Genomic DNA, 17,996 nt, shown 5'->3' on the forward strand with positions numbered 1-17,996 from the left:
GCCACTGAAGGGCACAGGAAGGTCCCTGCAGCCATGACTTGGAGGGAGCCACACCTGGTTACTTGTCCAGGGCAGGGCCAGACTTGGGGCATCAGGCCCCGCTGCAGCCCCTGTCCTGCTGGTGGAAGTGCTGTGATGTCCTGCTTCCCCTAGCTGTGTGGCGGGGACAGGTCACGTGTGCTCGGGCCCTCAGGAGGCTGTGGGGTGAGGAGTGAGTGGGGGCGTGCACTGGGCATAGAGGTGTGCCCCCCACAGGCTTCCAGCCACCCTACTCTGGTCCATTGCTGCCCGTTGGCCGACAGCGACGATGGGCTATGGCAGCATCTGTGACAGAGGTGCCAGGCCCGGCTGCAGGCTGCCACCCCACCTGGAGGCCCCTCTGCCACATGCTCCACTGTTGCTGTCCTGTGCCTGCGCCCTGAGTTCCTTGTTGACCTCATATTGTCTCTGAGTGCCTGGCATCTGGAGTCCTAACACAGAGGGGTGCCCTAGGCTCAGTGGCCAAAGCCCCCACGTATCTCTGAAGTTTCCACAGTGACCCTCTTCCCCAAGTCCCCAGAGTCTGGGTCGGGGACTCGCTGTCTCGGGCCCAGGACACCTAGGCCTTTAGCCTTCTCTTCTGGCACATTAGTGGGGGACACCTGCAGGGTCTTCTCTGAGCTGGGTCCTCACTCTGTGCTCTGAAGCCCTCCTCTTCCTCAGTGTCTCCACAGGGGAAGCCCCAGCTGCCTGCTGCAGGCTCTTTCCTACCCCCTCAGGGACGCAGGAAGGTCATCTTTGGCTCAGGACGTCCCCTCTGTCTTTATTTTTGTTCTAAATCTTACTCTGAGGTAAAGTACACATACTGTAGATTTTACCCTCTTAGCCATCAAGTCTACAGTGCACCTAAACATCAACTACGCTCACGACTTTGTGAAGCCGTCACCACCACACGTCCCCAGAACTCTTCATCTGGCCCAGATGGACTGTGTCCACGAGGCCTTGGTTTCCACACTCGCCCTTCTCCAGGGCCCCGGAGGCCACCGTCTCTCTGTGATTTTACCTCCCTCAAGTACCTCACATCAAGTGGATCCGTTCAGTATGTGTCTTTTGTGAGTGGCTTATTTCACTTAGCGTGATGTCACTGATTGTTGGCACCCATCAGGATTCCCTTACTGACCAAAGCTGAATGACATTCCACTGGTGGACGTCCACCTCTTGCTTAGCTGTCGATCTCCTTGCACACTTGGGTCGACTCCACATTTTAGCTTTTGTGAATCATGGTGCTGTGAACTTGGGTGTGAGAACATCTCTTTAGACCCAGCTTTCAGTTCTTCTGGGTGTCTACCCAGAAGTGGAATGGCTGGACCACCTGTTAATTCTATGTTTAGACTTCTGAGGAACTGCCATGCTGTTTTTCCTGAGGCGGTTCCCCGTACATCCCCACTGCAGGGCTCAAGGGATTCCATTTCTCCACCCCTTGCCCACATTTGTTATATTCATTCATTCTCTCTCTCTCTCTCTCTCTCATAATCATCCTAATGGGTATGAGTTGGTATTGGATTGTGGTTTGCTTTGCATTCCCCTAATGGTTAGTGATGTTGAGCACCTTTTCACCCACTTATCGGCCATTTGTATGTCTCCTTTGGAGAAATGTCTGTGTCCTCTGCACATTTTTGATCACTTGTTTTTTTTTGTTGTTGTTGAGTTTTAAGAGTTCTCTGTATTTTGGGGACGTCAGTCAGTCCCCTATCAAATGTGTGAGTTGGGAATGTCTTCTCCCATTTGGAGGGCTGCCATCTTACTCTGTTAGTGGTGTCTTTTGATGCAAAAATGTCACAAACTTCAAAAGCTCAATTTGTGCACCCCTTTGTTTTCCTGTGCCTTTGGTGTCATTTCTGGGAAATTGCTGCTGGACCTAAGGTCATGAAGCTCTGGCTCCATACTGTCCTCTAAGAATTTCCTGGTTTTAGGTTATCACTTAGGCTTCTAATCATTTGAGTCTGTTTTTGCATATGGTGCTCGGCAGGGACCCACTTCACTCTTTTGTACATGGATATCAGTTTTCCCAGAATGATTTGTTGAAAAGGTTTTCTGTTTTCCATTGAGTGATGTTGATTTCCTCACCTGAACGTGAGAGTTTATTTCAGGACTTCTGTTCTATTCCGTTGATTCAGTTTATACCACTGGTTTTGATAACGATAGCTTTGTGGAAAGTTTTGAAATTAGGAAGCATGAATCCTCCAGGGTTGTGCTTTTTTTTTTCCCAGATTGCTTTAGCTATTTAAGGTTTCTTAATATTTCAGAATTTTAGAATGGGTTTTTCCATTTCTGCAGATATGCCATTGGAATTTTGACAAGGATTGCTCTAAATCCGTAGATCACTGGATAGTATTGATGTTTTAACAAAATTAAGTATTCCAATCCATGAACATGGGATATGTTTGCATTCTTTAATATCTTTGAGCAGTATTTTCTAGTGTTTTCATATCGTTGGTTAAGATGATTCTTTTTGAAGCTATTGTAAATGGAATTGTTTTTATAGGTTCCTTTTTAGATTGCTCATCGTTTGTGTGTGGAAACAGCCACTTTTCATGTGTGAAGTGTCCTCCTTGGTTCAGTTTTAGCAATGACAGCACTGCCCCTCTGAATCCTAATTCTCTTGTCCTCAACACTTCAGGTGTGTGTGCCTTGGTGCCTTGGGAGCTTGTTCTCTTTAGAGCCAGGGTGAGATGAGGATATGGTGGGGAGTTGGGAAAATGCAGGTTTCTTGTTTGGAGATTGGAGACATTTTCTCATCTTCAGTCATTCAAGTCTCATATACTAAAACCAAGACATTTCTTACCAAACATTGTGAGTTAAATGTCATGAATCTTTGGCTGTTTCTTTTAACATCATTTGGCAGATCTACCCCCTTCCCACTCTGACCTTCCTACGGGCTTCCCCCTGGGTGGCCGCACCCTGTTTGAATGAATGGCCTCTGAATGGAAATTCAAACAATCAGCCTCACCATCTTATGCAATCCGCATGGTGGCCAGTGCTATGACTTTGTGATACCTTAGCAACAAGTGTTTTTCCCTCATTATTTAAGGACATCTTTGATATCAAATCACTACATTTGAGACTTTAACAGAAGATAGGAATTCATGATTCCAACTTCCATTTCTTTCATATTACGTGGAATTTTATTTTTAAACTGTTAGTCTGTTCTTCATTTCCTTCCCTCTTCACTTCTCCAACGGAAAGCATTGTGCCAACTTTTATGAGGAGAGTATTAATGGTACCATAGAAATTAGTAACTCAGGAAAGAATCAATTCTCAGAGGTGGAAGGGAGGCCAGGGCTAATTCAGTCCCAAGCTCTCATTTTACACAGGCTGGAGAGTTAAATGACCAGTTCAAGGTGGGGCAGCTAGAAAAAGTATTCGTTTCCTGTCTGTGAGGGGATCTCCAGCACTGGTTCTGAAGTCACATGCTTAGTTCAAGTTCTGGATTCTCCAGTGGGACCTTGGGCTTGATGCTTGGCTCTCCACGCCTTAGATTTCTCATCTGTAAAGTGGGAATGATGCCCATCTCACAGGATCATTGTGCTGATTAAATGAGAAAACTCTTCAAAGGGTGGTGTGAGGTAGGTACTCGGTCAGTGCAGACCCATCAGGCCCTAGAAAGTGTTGCCCACACGTGAGGAAAGTCTCACTGGACTGTAGTGTAGTGATCCCTGCTTCACTGTGACTTGTTATGGAAAACCCGTGATACTTCCTACTTTTACCCAGTATTTCTTTTGTCCCGTCAGAGGCCAGCAGAGATGGTCGATGAGGAAGAAGATGAGGAGAAAACCAACAAAGATGCACAGCAGAAAGAAGACTTTTCAGAAATGAATGGCCAAGTGGAAGAAGAGGCCGGTGGGGGCGCTGCACATGTCCCTGAGCAAGTGGAGGAGATCCCAGATCCCAGTGAGGAGAACACCGCTCCTGCTCGGGTAAATGGAGGCACGGACGAAGAAAATGGCGAGGAACTGGACCAGGTTAACGAGGAGCTCCAGACGGCAGTGGAGGAGGAAAGACAGTCTCCAGCGGGGGCGGGCGGTGGACAAGACGAGGTATGGCTTTGCTTTCTTGTGTGTTTGCATGGGGTGGGGGGAGAGAACCTGCACACACATGCATCAACCTGGAGAATTACCCAAACACTCAACGACTGGCACTGAAATCACTTATGACAGAGTAAGTAGACCTAATACAGTTTAAATAATTTTAATTTATACTTGTTTCAAATCAGTTCACAAGTTAGTTTTGCCATCTGACAGTTCTCCTGTCCATCTTTCTGACAGCCATCCGTCTATTCATCTCCTCTCATTGTAGCAAAAATTCACAGAGCCCTTTAACGACACATGTAATAAAAGGGAGGAAAAAAATAAAACTAGAAACAAGCTAGGGCCAAGCAAGAAGCCAGAAAAGGATATCAAGGTCAGTGAGACCTGGATGAGACAAAGAGCGTCATCGCTATGATCAGTGACTTCTTTTCTCTCTGGGAGCATTAGCCAGGTTGGTTTGTTCCACCTTAAATGGATGAATTGAACCAAGCACTCAACTCACTTGAGTGTAGCTAGAGCAAAAACCAGAGAATTGAACATTGGCAGAGTGCAAAGCGTGCCTGTGGCCAGGTTTTAATAAGTGGTGCAGTCTCCTGTAACCCCCTGCACCTCTATACAAAGCACTCTGAACATGCAACGGAACTCTCAGCCCGCTTCTCATTTCATCCTTCCTCCAGTGGGATAGCCACCACACATAGGTCCACACAATGCTCAATGGCATTTACTTGGCAACTGCAATGGTCCGTTTCATAGAACTCTTTGTGGTGTTAGCCTTTGATGAACGTTTACCGCATGAAATCAAAGTGCAGTTCTGCGTGGGACAAGGCCATGAGATCCTAGGACACGTTTTCTGCCCCCAGTGGTCTAGCTTAATTCAATGCATGACCTAGATGGATTTTACATGAATGAATGGACTGCCTGTCCACCCATCTTCCATAAATATAACTCCTGAAAGCAATGCTACAGTTTTCAATGACATGGGTACACCTGGAAGACGTGGTGTAAAGTGAAACAAGCCAGGCACAGATTGACAAACTCTCCATGGTCTCACTCATACACAGAGCCCAACAAGGCTGAACTTAGGCAGAGGGCAGAATGGTGGTTATTAGGGGCTGGGGTGGGGGCTGGGAGATGTTGGTCTCAGGATATAAAGTTTCACTTAGGAGGAATAAGTCCAAGATATCTGTGTAAACATGGTCCTTACAGCTAACGACCACACACCGTGTGCTTGAAGGATAGAATCACTCCCATTGCATTCTGGAGAGATTTTTGGGTTCTCCCTACAAAGGGTGATGAGTAAGACTGTGGCCTGGAGGTGTGGGAGCTGGACTGACTCTCGTCCTTGCTGGTGCTTCTGGCAGAGCTGTGAGGCCTTCAGGATTCCACGCAGCATAGTTTGAAAATCAGCATTTTGGAGTTTTGGTTTCCAAACCAGTGAGTCCTAATCTCGCCCCTGGTTTCAGTCTCGTGGGGGAAATCAAACCACCCATGGGACAGTATCACTGACACCGTGGGAGAGGAGCTGCCCTGCAGTTGGGTTCTCTGTCCTGCTCGGCCTACTGTGCTCCATGGCTCCTGGCGGAGCACTGGCACGCCTGGGAATCCCCGGGAGAGCCTCAGTGGGAGGCTGGGCCTCGGGACTCCAGGGCGGGGCTGCTGCATTGCTTGGGTCCCTCTCCACAGAAAAATATAAAGATGTTTTTTGAAAGAAAAGATCGAAGGGAAATAAAGAAAAGAAACAACAACAGAAATATAAAGCCTGCAGCGTAGGAAATGGATTACAATGTCTGAAAAGCCTTCTCTGCAAATAGAACGGTGTGTCCGCTGGGTGACCATGGACGGAGGCACAAGAGGAGTGAGGCATGGTTCTGGTGGAGGACTTAGGAGAGTACACGGGACGCTGAGTTACTAGCTTTTCCCCTGTAACTTTTGTTGCCTTTGTAAAGGAAAGAGTTGAACACCTTCGTTTTGATCTGTTTTCTTCCAGGCTGATGTGGACCCTCAGAGGCCACCGAGGCCAGAAGTGAAGATCACTAGTCCTCAGGAAAATGGGAGCAATGAGCAGAGTAAGGACTATGCTGTGGTGGCATAGATGGTGACTAAGAGCGAGGACTAACAGCGAGGACTCAGAGTACGAGAACGGAGCCATGACCCTGAGCAGTGAGCGCATCGTTCTTGCTAAACCTGGTGAGGCAAGACGGTCGGACCCTCCCTGTGGAATTTCACAATCAGAGGCCTCTGTGGAAGGCCGGATGACTCTCAGTAGCTACTAAAAGAGAATGACGTGCTTTACGGCATGTGTTTTTATGTCACTTAGAAGATTTGAATAAGAGGGACAAGAAGAATCTGCGGTGGACAGTTATGTTTGTAAGGATAGAAGGACGGAATCACTCCCATTGCATTTGTTATTATAAATTTAGGAATGACAGTAGTAGACGGCAGCTTGTTCTAAAGCATTTATCTAAGAAAGCATAGAATTTTAAAGAATCGGTAATAGGAAAACATGTTATTTTCTTAAAGCAATAAACTTTTGAATGAAAGCAGTTGCGGTTTAGTTTCAGAGGTAACTTGGAGATGGCAGGAGGTCAGCATATTTCCTTGGCTGGTTGACCTTCCTGTCTTTCCTCCTCTTAAGCCAGACTCAACTCGAGGGCATCCAGGTTGAGTGCCTCCGCTCTGGTAGGGGGAACATTCATTGGGAGTGTCCCTGCTGCCCTGGGCACCAGGAAGGGCAGCCCTCAGGAAGGAGCGGGGAAGGAAGGACAACTCGTGCTGCCCAGCAAATTCTGGAAATCCTATGGACTTCCGTGGGTCCAGCCTACCGTTACCAAGGGTCCTTTCCTTCCCCGTCATGTTACCGTGTTGGAAAACCCAAAACTCGTTATTCCTCAGATGGAATTCTTCCCAGATTTTGGGTTCTCTCTCTTTCTTCTCCTTTCTTTTTTCCCCTTCAAAAGTAAGACAATGTAATAGAAAGAAAAATGTAGGCGATAAGAAGAGTTTGTGACCACCCAGTTTCACCTGCTGTTGCTTCATTTCTGTTAGCACTGTCTTGTGATAGTTTTGCCCCTAGAGATATCAGCAAGTATCTATTTTCCAAGCTGATTTTATTTAGTTTATTTTTGTTGGGGGGGTGGTGGTGGTGGTGGTGGTGGTGGTGGTGGTGCACGTTGCTGGGGATTGAACTCAGGGGCACCCAACCACTGAGCCACACCCCAGCCCTATTTTGTATTTTATTTAGAGACAGGGTCTCACTGAGTTGCTTATCACCTCACTTTTGCTGAGGCTGGCTTTGAATTCCTGATCTTCCTGCCTCAGCCTCCTGAGCTGCTGGGATTACAAGCATGCACCACTGTGCCTGGCTTATTTAGTCTTTTAAACAGATTCTTTACTACGTAATTAGAAGATATCAGATTGAAATAGGTGAATTTTTTTTTAAAAAAAATCATCATAATGGAAATAGTGCCTGATTACTACTTTGTGACTGATTAAGTTAATTTGTTTTCTCCTTGTGAGGTGTATGCGAGGGTGTAATTACATTAGTTTGGTGATCATGATTAGAGATGATGCCAGTCTTTCCTTATATATAGAAATATTATATTTTTCTCATTTTAAAGAATATATTTTTTAATTATGTAGAAGTTGTGAATTGGAAATTTTAACTTGTAGAGCTTTTATAAGAATCATTATTAATCATAAATTTAAAAGACTACCCCCCCACCCCCAGGTTTCATAGCCAACCATTTGGAATCAGAATAGTTGGCAGTTATATAAAGCACTTTGTAGTACTTGGAAAATAGATGTATTTCTCCTAATAGCTATTTTAGTATCTCCCACAAATAGGAAGAATGAGCAGAGATTTATAATGTTACAGTATTTCAGGGAGATTACAAAGCACAGGATATATTAATCTGGGCATGTGAATTGAAAACAGGGTGCAGTGTTTCTGGTGTAAAATCTAGATTGTTCTTCTCCTGGTAAATGGACTCACCTCTTCAGGTGGGCAGTATCAAGCACTGTGGGCCGAAGAAAGCTGATCCACTTCTTCTGCGGCTGGGGTTGTGGATCAGCTGGACTTTGGTTGCTCCAGACAACATGTGCTTGCTCCAGGTTTAGTGACTTTAAACTTGAGATTAAATATAAGAGGTTTTAACTAAGTCTCCAGAAGATGTCTTCTCTTTTCTTTTATCATTGAAGAATTTCTCTCTCTCTTTTCTTCTTTAATTAAAAACATTTCTCTTTTTTTCCTTCCTGTTCTTTTCTTCATTATACTAAGAAACTTAGGTTTAGGGAATTCCTTATGGGTCATTTTACATGAAAAATAAAATTTGGAGTTTTAAGCATACTTCAAGAAGGTATAGGTCACAATAACTATCAAAACATTTTTAAAACAGGGACATATTCTTTTGTGTGGGCATATTTTAACACCCATTGACAAGATAAAACTGGGACCTACCATGAAAGAATGAATAACAACTTACCACTTTAGACAAATTACAAACTTATTACTGAAAACAATAAATAAATGACATAAGTCATCTAACCAAGCAAGAAATCACTCACAGAGAATTAAAATTCACTTTGGAAATACATGACTTTAACATAAATGTTGAGAATCTTTTTGCCTCCCAAATGTGGGAAGGTGGTCCCCATGTCACGCTAGCTCTATAAATGAGCACTTTGTGGGGAATTCGGGATCAATTATGTGAGTGGATGGAAGAGATCTGGGTTAGGCTTCATGTTTTGTCTTATAGAGAGACAGGATGCTATGAAAAACTTACGTTGCTTTTATGTAATAAACAATATGATGCTTTGAGATGTTGGTTCTTTGCGATGCTGTATATTCAGATTTCCTAGTTTTAATGTCACTCAACTGCTATCTTAAACTTATTTGAATTTTTAAGGTGCTTGTGAACAACTGGTTTGTTAGTAGAATTGGAATAGGAGGGGTTTTGCAAAGCAAATACAGGTTTTGACTGAAGTCCTTCTCAGGCTAGGGCCGTTACCCACTTAGCTTCTGTTAGAATAGTGGCGGAGTGCCCAGGACTTCTAGTTTTAACATACCAAACTATGGCTGGAGGAAAAACTTTTACTCATTATTTTTTCTCTGGCCATAGGATGACCTTTAATTTAAGATTTTTTTCCTTCTTTGGGGGGAAGAGGCGGAAGACCAGTCGACTGCAGACCCACAGGAGGAGTGTGACATGATCACACTTCCTGCTTCATTCTCAAAGTGTCAATTCTTGTGTAGAGAAAAACCATCCCACATTCGTGGCTTAGAGCCCGTGGGCATCTCTGGGTTCAGAGCTGTGAAGCCATCAGATAAAATTAAGCGGCTGCCAGGGCACAGCTCATCAACCACTGTCCTCAGAATTTCCGCTAGACAACCCATCTTGTGCACGAAGGATGGAGTTCATTCAGTTAGGAAGAAAACTGTGCATCTAAAATTGTGACTGCAGGACCCTAAGACGGCTCCTGTGTCTCATGGGCTAATTCTCCTCAGGAATTAGCCCTACACTTTCATTTTATGAAGTTAAAAAAGGTTAATCACTGTGCAGAGAGCATCACATCTGAACAGAAAATATATACACGGATGAATATCAGACGCTCATAGAGACGCCCTGGCACACTTTGTACAGCAAGAGGGGCTCTCGACGCAGCGGGATTCAGGCTGAGCCCCTTCTGTGGGAAACTGAGAGAAGCCATGGGTACAGGGTGAGAGGAAAGGCTACGAAATGCTAGATACCATGGTGCTTTAAATACTGGTTCTCGGAGATTCGAAGGAATTTAATGTTTTTTCTCAAAATAAGAGAGTCACCAACATTCTGGTGAAAAGTTTATTTTAGGATAAAATGTTATTATTATTATTTTTTTAAATCACAGCAAAACCTAGACATACATATCTCATTTTCCTGTGGTGACCAGAGTTACAGTGCTTGCCATCAGCTAAGGACCATGTGCTCCGAGCGCAGAGCATCGCACACCAACACGGGCTCTGTCAGAAGGCCAATGCCTGTTGGTGATGGAGTGTGATTTACCTGAGTCTGTCAAGGCCCCCAGGTAGCCACCGGCACCAGAAACAGACAGACAGACTGACTGCTGTCCACTCGTTTCTGTGATGTTAGGTTAGGGCAGAAGGTTTTGCTGTTCTTGTGTGTAATGCAGCATCCTCCTGGAAGAGATCCATTTTTTTTTCCCCTTAAGGTTCTCTGTTTTTCTAAAGTGCTGAGCACATGTAGTTCTTTGGTTTTGAAAATCATTTTTACGAATATAATAAGATCTTTACTTTAAAAAAATGTCCTGGTTTATAGTTGGGTCTGATTTTTGTTCTTCCCCCATGAATTTTGTATATTTCCTCCCATGAAGTTTGAGTGACAGATGGAGAAAGAAAAAGTGTTCCCCTGTGTCAGGGAGGAACAAAATATTGTCCTTGATGAGGCATAACATGCTGTAGGAGATGGGGAATCAGAAACGCATTTGTAAATCAGGAGGTAACTAATGGAGCTCCCTTGACTTCAGCCAGCAGGGCTGAACTTCCGTCCGTGGATGGGACCAGATAATTCCCTGCAGTTCTATCAGCTTGAACCCCAGAGCTTAATTGAATGTTTTAGTTATTGTCACAAATGCAATGACATAAGGGAAAGGGAGCAATAGTAGTCAATTATAGAAGTGTGAAGAAAGCCTATTATGATTTCTTGCTTCAATGTTCTTCTTGTGTCTTAAGTCTAACATGTACAATATTAATGGGTGATTGCTGACATTGTAAATAAAGGTTAGGTTGTAAAGGTTAAAGTTTCCGTAGGATTTATTATGTTCTGATTATCTCTCTGTAAGGAAAATTATTTGTGTTTTGATCAAATTATCAACAGTTAGTTTTTTATTTCTGTATCAGTACACACTCTAAAATGCAAAAGTTTTAGTTGCATCTTTTGAGTAAATAGATCTGCCTTTTATATAATTGAAGTCTGTTTGGATGGTTTATGGTCTGTTTTATGTTGTATTGCTAACATTTCATGTATTAATCCTTTTTGTGGCATTTTTCATGAACACAATAGAAACATTTCAACTTATATCATGTACAATTTAAGCACAATAAAACATACTATGTTTCTATTTAGCATAGATATTAAAATTCATTATGTAGAACTTTTTATAATTTCATATACATGTTGTTTATTTTCTTAAAAATCATTTTTGTTTATGGAATGTTTTTACAGAAACACAGGTCCAGCGTTTTTGTGTTAAATAATGGTGTTCTTAGAAATACATAGTAGATTACATGACTACACACATCTTGTATCCACGCGTCCATAGGGATGTATTCACAATTTAACAGTTTGGCTAAAATCCTGCTTCACCTGTGGGATATTGACTGCTTTTTCTCTGCTGAATTAACATAATTTTGCTTTCTCCTCTGCATTTGAAAACGACACCATGGAAGCCCCCCCCCCCCCCCCCAATGTGTGAGCTGGATCCCGTAACCGTGGAGAGCACACCTCTTTGGCACATGACCTGTTTGTCTGTCATTCTGCAAGAATGAAAAGCAAACCCTGGGATGGAAGGGGCCTGCATGTTGCCAGAGTCAAATCTCTTTAGACTCTAGAACCTTCCATTACCAAGAATGACTGTCATTTCTACAAGATATTGTAAAATTGCTGCGTGCATTTGCTATTTTATACTTATTTATGAAAATAAACATGCAGCACTCCTGAAGGTTTTTTTTCTCCCCGGATGGGGCTTAATCTGCTAAATTGTTGGAGTCTCTCAAATGCTCTCATAGAAAAACTCCATCTTCCAGTAAACAGACAAACGATACAGGATGCCTTTCACTTTATTTTTCCTTGATTTAACAATTTCATTGGTTTAGAAGGAACAAAAGTGATTTAAAAATGCACCCCCCCACCCCACCGCCCCACCCCAGTCCCCATTAAGTTTAAACTCACGGAGCAATTCCCCTTGGTTTGCTGTTGGCTCTTCTTTTTGGTACATATGATGTAGGATCCTCCTGGTTCTCCCGGACTCTCTGCCTTATTAGCAGGTTGCTCTTCTGTCTCTCTGAACCCTCCCTCCTCCTAACAGTCCCATTCACAGTCACGTCTTGACACCTGCACGGGTGCTTGGACTTCTCAGTCTGGGTCTCCAGGCCAGCTTCTCCCTGGGGCTCCAGACCTGAGTGACTCCTCGAGGCTGCATACCCCAGTTCCTCCAACTCCACGTCTCTGTTCCCATGACCCACATCTCCACCCCCACATTGCCCGTCCTGGTCTGTGGAACCAGCTGCCACTCAACCTGGAACCTGGAAGCCATGTTCAGTTAGTGTCAGCCTCTGGCTCTGTGGCACCTTGGTCGTTAGAGTCCTTTCCGTTTGCCTGACACTGGAGCAGTGTGTGGGTTTTGCTTACTAAATTTTTAAATATTTATTTATTTATTTTTTAGTTTTCAGTGGACACAACATAACAGGCACCGTTCTGGTCTGACTTATTTACTGAAGATTCTCTTCACTAATTCATGTATTTGCCTCTTTTTCTACTGGGTTGTGGACTTTCTATTATTGTTTGGAGAGAACTTCATATCTTCTACATATTCTTTGCTTATATGCTTTAAAAATATCTCTGCCAGTTTATGTTTTTTAAAATTTCTTCTTGCTTTTCTAAAAGTGATATTAGTATAGATATTTTTAATACAATGCCATCTAATATGTTAATTTTTTCTTTGTTTTTCATTTAGGAAATCTTAACTCTTAATTAAATTATATGTTATAATTCTTTCTTTTTTTAAGTTTTGTTTTTTACACTTAGAATTTTGTCAATTAGGACTATTTTTGGGTGTGTTGTGATTATACACTTAACTTTAAAAAAAATTTTTTTTTAAATTTTTTTTCTTTTTTTTTTAAATTTTTTTATTGTTGGTTGTTCAAAACATTACATAGTTCTTGACATATCATATTTCACACTATGAGTGATAAATTGTCTTAGCACTAATTTTTTTTAATTTTTTTTAAAGAGAGAGAGAATTTTTAATATTTATTTATTTATTTTTTTAGTTTTCAGTGGACACAACATCTTTATTTTATTTTTATGTGGTGCTGAGGATTGAACCCAGCACCCCATGCATGCCAGGTGAGCACGCTACCGCTTGAGCCACATCCCCATCCCAAGCACTATTTATTGAACACACTGTCTTTCCCCCATTGGTTTGTAATTTGCCTTGGTCATACACCAAGTTCCCAATATGTTTCAGGCAAATTTTTGGCTCAGGATTGGTGGAGAATCCAAGTATGTACTGAATTCATGGGTCGAGGTCCCTACTGTGACTGTATTTAGGGACAGAGCCATTAGGGAGGTGATTAAAATTCCATGAGGTGGTACCGTGGAACTCTAATGCAGTAGGACTGTTCTTGTAAAAAGAGGAAGAGGCACCAGAGCTTTGCACCTAGTGAGGAGAGCTGTCCATAAGGCAGGAAGGCAGCCTCACCGTGGGCATCTGAGTTGTGGGCTTCCAGCCTCAGAACTGTGAGGATATAAATGGGTGCTGTTTCAGCCACCGGGCTCTGGTGTCTTGCTGCCGCAGCTGAAGCAGGTGACAACAAATCCCCTCTCCTTGCCAGGTCCAAAATGGCACAGTAAGATTTGGTGGTGGGGTTATGGGTTTACAGAGAAGATATTTGTTCGGAAATGTTTTTCAACAAATTTCTTCATTCTTTTGCCTCCCTTTTCTCTTTCACTTGGTTATACTCACGGTAACTACGTTTGGTGAAATATTGTTCATGGTGGTTTCTAGTCTTCTGCTACAGAGCTTCCTTCCTCAGAAGGCAATGGCACGGGGCAGGGCTTCCCCAGAGGGCTGCCTGGCATCGAGCTCCTCAGACACGGTGCATTTTAATATCATAAACACCTAAACAGTTCTAACCAAAATATCCACAAGAGTCTTCACAGGATCTGACAAGTTGAACCTAAATTCACATGGAACATCAAGGGGCCGCCATACCTACAAATTAAACAGGAGATTCACTGGCTCTGCATCACCTCTGGCTGTAACTTACAATGACTTGGAGGTCAAGTGTTGGTGTAGGGAGTGCAGTGAAGCTGAATGGAAGCTGACCGGCAGCCAGGGAAGCCCTGAATCAACTCTCCTGCACAGGCACGGCCAGAACAGCCTTCCCCATTCAGCAGAGTCTGGAGGAAATGCAGGCACCTGCACGCTCCGTCATGCTCATCCCAAAGGCTCCTATCTGAGAGTTAGGAGAGAAGGGACTGGATCCTGATGCATCAGATGCCCCTCTGTACTGCACTGCCCACAAACATGTCTTACATGCGGTTTACTGATGGTTTTATTAGAGATGAGAGGAACCTGCCTTCTAAGAGCTTATCCATTCCTTTTGTTTATACTTCAGTTCCTTCATCTAAACCATTGATTCTTAGATTTGGCCTTATTACGTCATCCCAGATCTCTTGGATATTCTGGCCATGATCTTTTAAAATCTTTTATTGTTGACTCTATTTTCAAGATTATATACTTTGTCTTTGAGGCCTGAGAATCTGTCTTCAATGTGGTCTATTAGTGATGCTTTCAATTAAGTTTTAAATTTGATTTATTAAGCCTTTCGTTTCCAGAATTTGTTTTCAGATTCTCTAACTTTTTATGGAAACATTCTTTCACTTTTTTTTGTATGTCCTCTTAGTTCATTCCTTATATCTTCTTTTAGGACTTTGGATGTTTTAATTGTAAATTTGCTAAATTCTTTTTCTGGCATTCCCCCACTGTTGTGAGCTATTTGGGTAGAGTGTTTCCTTGATTTTTCATCTTGTATTTCTGCCAGTCTTCCGGGTTGATTCTCACTTCTACTTTTCTATAAAGGAATTTTAGTGAGCTGCTTTCACATTTCCTGTGTTCTGGATTGGGTGAATGTCTAGGAACAAAGATTTTCACTCAATATGAACTCATTACTATGTCCAGCCTCTAACACCTCATTGAGAGGATATTCTAATCACTATTACAGCCACTTCATAACAATGCCTAGTAAATGTTAAAAACATACTTATTAACAATGCCCTCCACAGCCCACTCATCTGAGTGGCAAAATGACTTATTATCTTGAATTGGTTGAGAAGCTAGATAATAATAAAAGCAGAGCTGGATATGAAACTCAATTCTTTGCTTTTGTTGGCAGGTGGGGTTTGCATAAGCTCTAGGCCTGTGCAGCTGAGAGCACATCTTAGTACCAGCAGCTGATTACAGCCAGCCACGCCTACTGGGGTCAGCTCCAGGGTCACAGTCAACAAAGCCCAAGTCTCCACCACTGTTGAGAGGTGTGCTGCGGCTCTCCGTGTTGCGGCTCTTTGTGGAGGGACTCCAGCAGCCCACCACCAAGTTCTTATCACAGACTCAGAGAGTGAAGTTCATAGGAAGACAGACAGCAAGGGGGAAGGTTGAGTGTGAGAACAGAAGCAGACCAAGCCCTGGAATAAGAGGGATCCTGATAAGGTGCCTCCTCAGGGTGCTAATCTAGCATTTGGGTCAACGCTCTTGGTCCAAACTGAATGGTAATCGGCATTTGGAAAAGGACCAACACTATCAGTGAGCCCTTGAGTCTGACTTTACCACTGAGGCCAGCCCTACTTCTGCTTCTCACTGCTTGTGGGGAAGCTGGAGAGGGAGGCTGTGGGATGGAGGATGCTTGGGCTTCAGAGCTCAGTGCTCAGTGGGCTTTGCAGCGGTGCTGTGTGAGCAGGTGTCTCGGCCACACTCCAGCCCACCCAGGACCCCTGTCCACTGATCCTGGACCAGGGCTTGGCTTTAATCAGGGAAGCAAACATTGCTTCTAAACTGTACTTGTTTCTCCCTGCATGGCTTTAATTCTGGGTTGTGGAGGAGTTGAGACTTACTATTTTTCCTGCACCATTTTCTTGGAGCCAATTTGCTTGTTTGTCTTGGTTGGGTTTCTGAAATAGGATGTTTTCTTTCTGTTATTCCGTTATCCTACAAAACTGTTGGTTCTCAGCTGTGCCCTACAGCACTCCAGCTTCCTGGGAGAGTCTGTATGTGGGATTCACTGCAGGGTTTTGCTCCCTTCTTGGCTGAACAGCTCATTTTGGGAGTCTCAGACCGTGTTGGGGGAGGCGCATGAGATGCCATCCTCCAGCCCTGTCGGGGCTTGGAAGGGATGATCCAGGGCCCGCCAGATGGGTTCTGAATTTAATTGGTCTGCATTCTCCAGTGCCCGTCCCGCTCCTTCTCCCAGAGCTCAGTCGCCTGTTCCCAGTGAAGGAGTTCCTCACCCCCGTCAGCTTTGCCGCTGCCGAGCTGCTGTTCTGCCTCACTCCTGGGGATCTGCTGTGGCACTTGACTTCCTGGGAACCACCTTATCCATTCCCCAGAGGGTCAGACTGTGGGTTCAAGGGATGTTAAAACATAATTCACTTGGAGTAAGGAAGTTGGGGTCTGAAGGCGGAAGGAAGGTTGGAATATTCAAAAGGCAGGAGAAGGAAAAGTGGGAGCAGGGTTGTGGATGGAGGCCCTCAGTTGGAAGAGGCAGAGGGAGAGAACAAGACGTTTTGTTATTAGAGGGAGAGGTGGGGAGGGGAAGAGTGATACAGCAAGAGAACAAGTCGAGCACTCACCCCCAGATCAAACAACAAAACCAAACAGCAAGACCCCCCCAAACCACACCAAACAAAAACAAACACGCCCCCGCCAAAAATCGCCAACACCTAGGAAAACAGGATGAAATAGAAAAAGATTAATAAAAGAAAAGGAGAGGGGTAAAATAGGAAGGAAAACATTAGAAACATATAGGTATATATACAAACCAATCAGCAAATATAGCCAGAAAAACAATAAAAATAATTAAAAGTTAAAAAAAAAACTTCATTAGAAACGTTTAAATTTCCCACTGAGGTGGCTGAAATTGGGTATTTGCATCCTATAACACAACCTTCTCTTGGGGTTTTTGCCACTTCTGCTTGAGTGGATTGGAAGTGTATCTGGCAGTAAGGGCCCTCAGCTTCTCTGCTGGCCAGACAAGGGGGTGGAACTGGAAGTGCCTCTATTGAGATCTCATTTGGACTTCTTAGCTGGGTGGGGAAGTGGGCCAGAGATGCACTTGGGGAGTTCCAACGGTGGGGTCGAGCTCTAAATGGAACTCTGGACTTTGCTTGGGTGCCCTCAGGAGCTCTTTAATCCTTGCACCCCTGGAAGATGCCAGTCCTGGCTGGGCATCTGGGTTCTGGCATCTCCCTTGGGTTCCACTTGTAGGGCAGAGCGACAGGCTTCTCTGGGTGGATGGTGCATGGTGGCTTCCCTCTAGCCCACCCACCACCCAAATATGAATTTCCAAGTCTCCCTCCTGAATGTCCTCATGCCATCCTGAGCAATTCCCCTCCACCTCAGCTGGTCACTCTGCACAGAGCTTCAGGACGCACTGTCCTGCCGCAGGTCATCCGGTCTACTGGACCTGCTCCTTTTCTGTGTGTGGCTTGTGCACCACGTGGCTCAAAGGCAGAGCAGGGTGCACGCTCCTCTGTACCTCTATGACCCCCTGGATCCACTAGTCTGTAAAGTCTAGGGTTGTGATTTGCCAGGGGAGCTTTAGGTCACGCAGTCAGCATGGGCTGAGGCAGTGGGAGCAATTGCCACGGCCTCTGGGGTCCCGTGGAACAAGACTGGGCACAGACTCCTCGAGCTCGATCTGCACCTGCTGTTGGTGAGGAAGTGGAGAAACACGAAGCACACGTCCTGTGCCAAGTTGGCGCGCTGTTTCTCCCTCCCGTTGTGTCGCCCCTCCCTTTGTGGTGACACAGCACCACTGTCCCTGCCGGGCTTAGGCGTGATTCCTTATGTCCTCTGTTCTCTATGCCAGGATATTTGGGCTTCTCCAAGTCTCTGACGGACAAATAAGGACTTTTAATGGTTTTCTTCAGACACTCACCT

At 44.3% G+C, this 17,996-nt stretch overlaps 1 protein-coding gene across 1 annotated transcript in view; it reads left to right on the forward strand.

The window, feature by feature from the left end:
• DCDC2 (doublecortin domain containing 2) overlaps positions 1 to 6,159 on the forward strand; it is a gene marked incomplete at both ends in the record, with an annotated part of 186,804 nt that extends 180,645 nt beyond the window's left edge. The window contains 2 exons of the mRNA XM_081295956.1: positions 3,771 to 4,076; positions 6,055 to 6,159. Of these exons, the coding sequence (XP_081152082.1) occupies positions 3,771 to 4,076; positions 6,055 to 6,159 (411 nt within the window). The remainder of the gene's footprint in view (positions 1 to 3,770; positions 4,077 to 6,054) is intronic.
• Between the last annotated feature and the right edge of the window lie 11,837 nt (positions 6,160 to 17,996).

This window comes from Spermophilus citellus (assembly GCF_964194105.1).
Source record: "Spermophilus citellus genome assembly, chromosome: 5".
In the NCBI taxonomy this organism is placed as follows: Eukaryota; Metazoa; Chordata; class Mammalia; order Rodentia; family Sciuridae; genus Spermophilus; species Spermophilus citellus.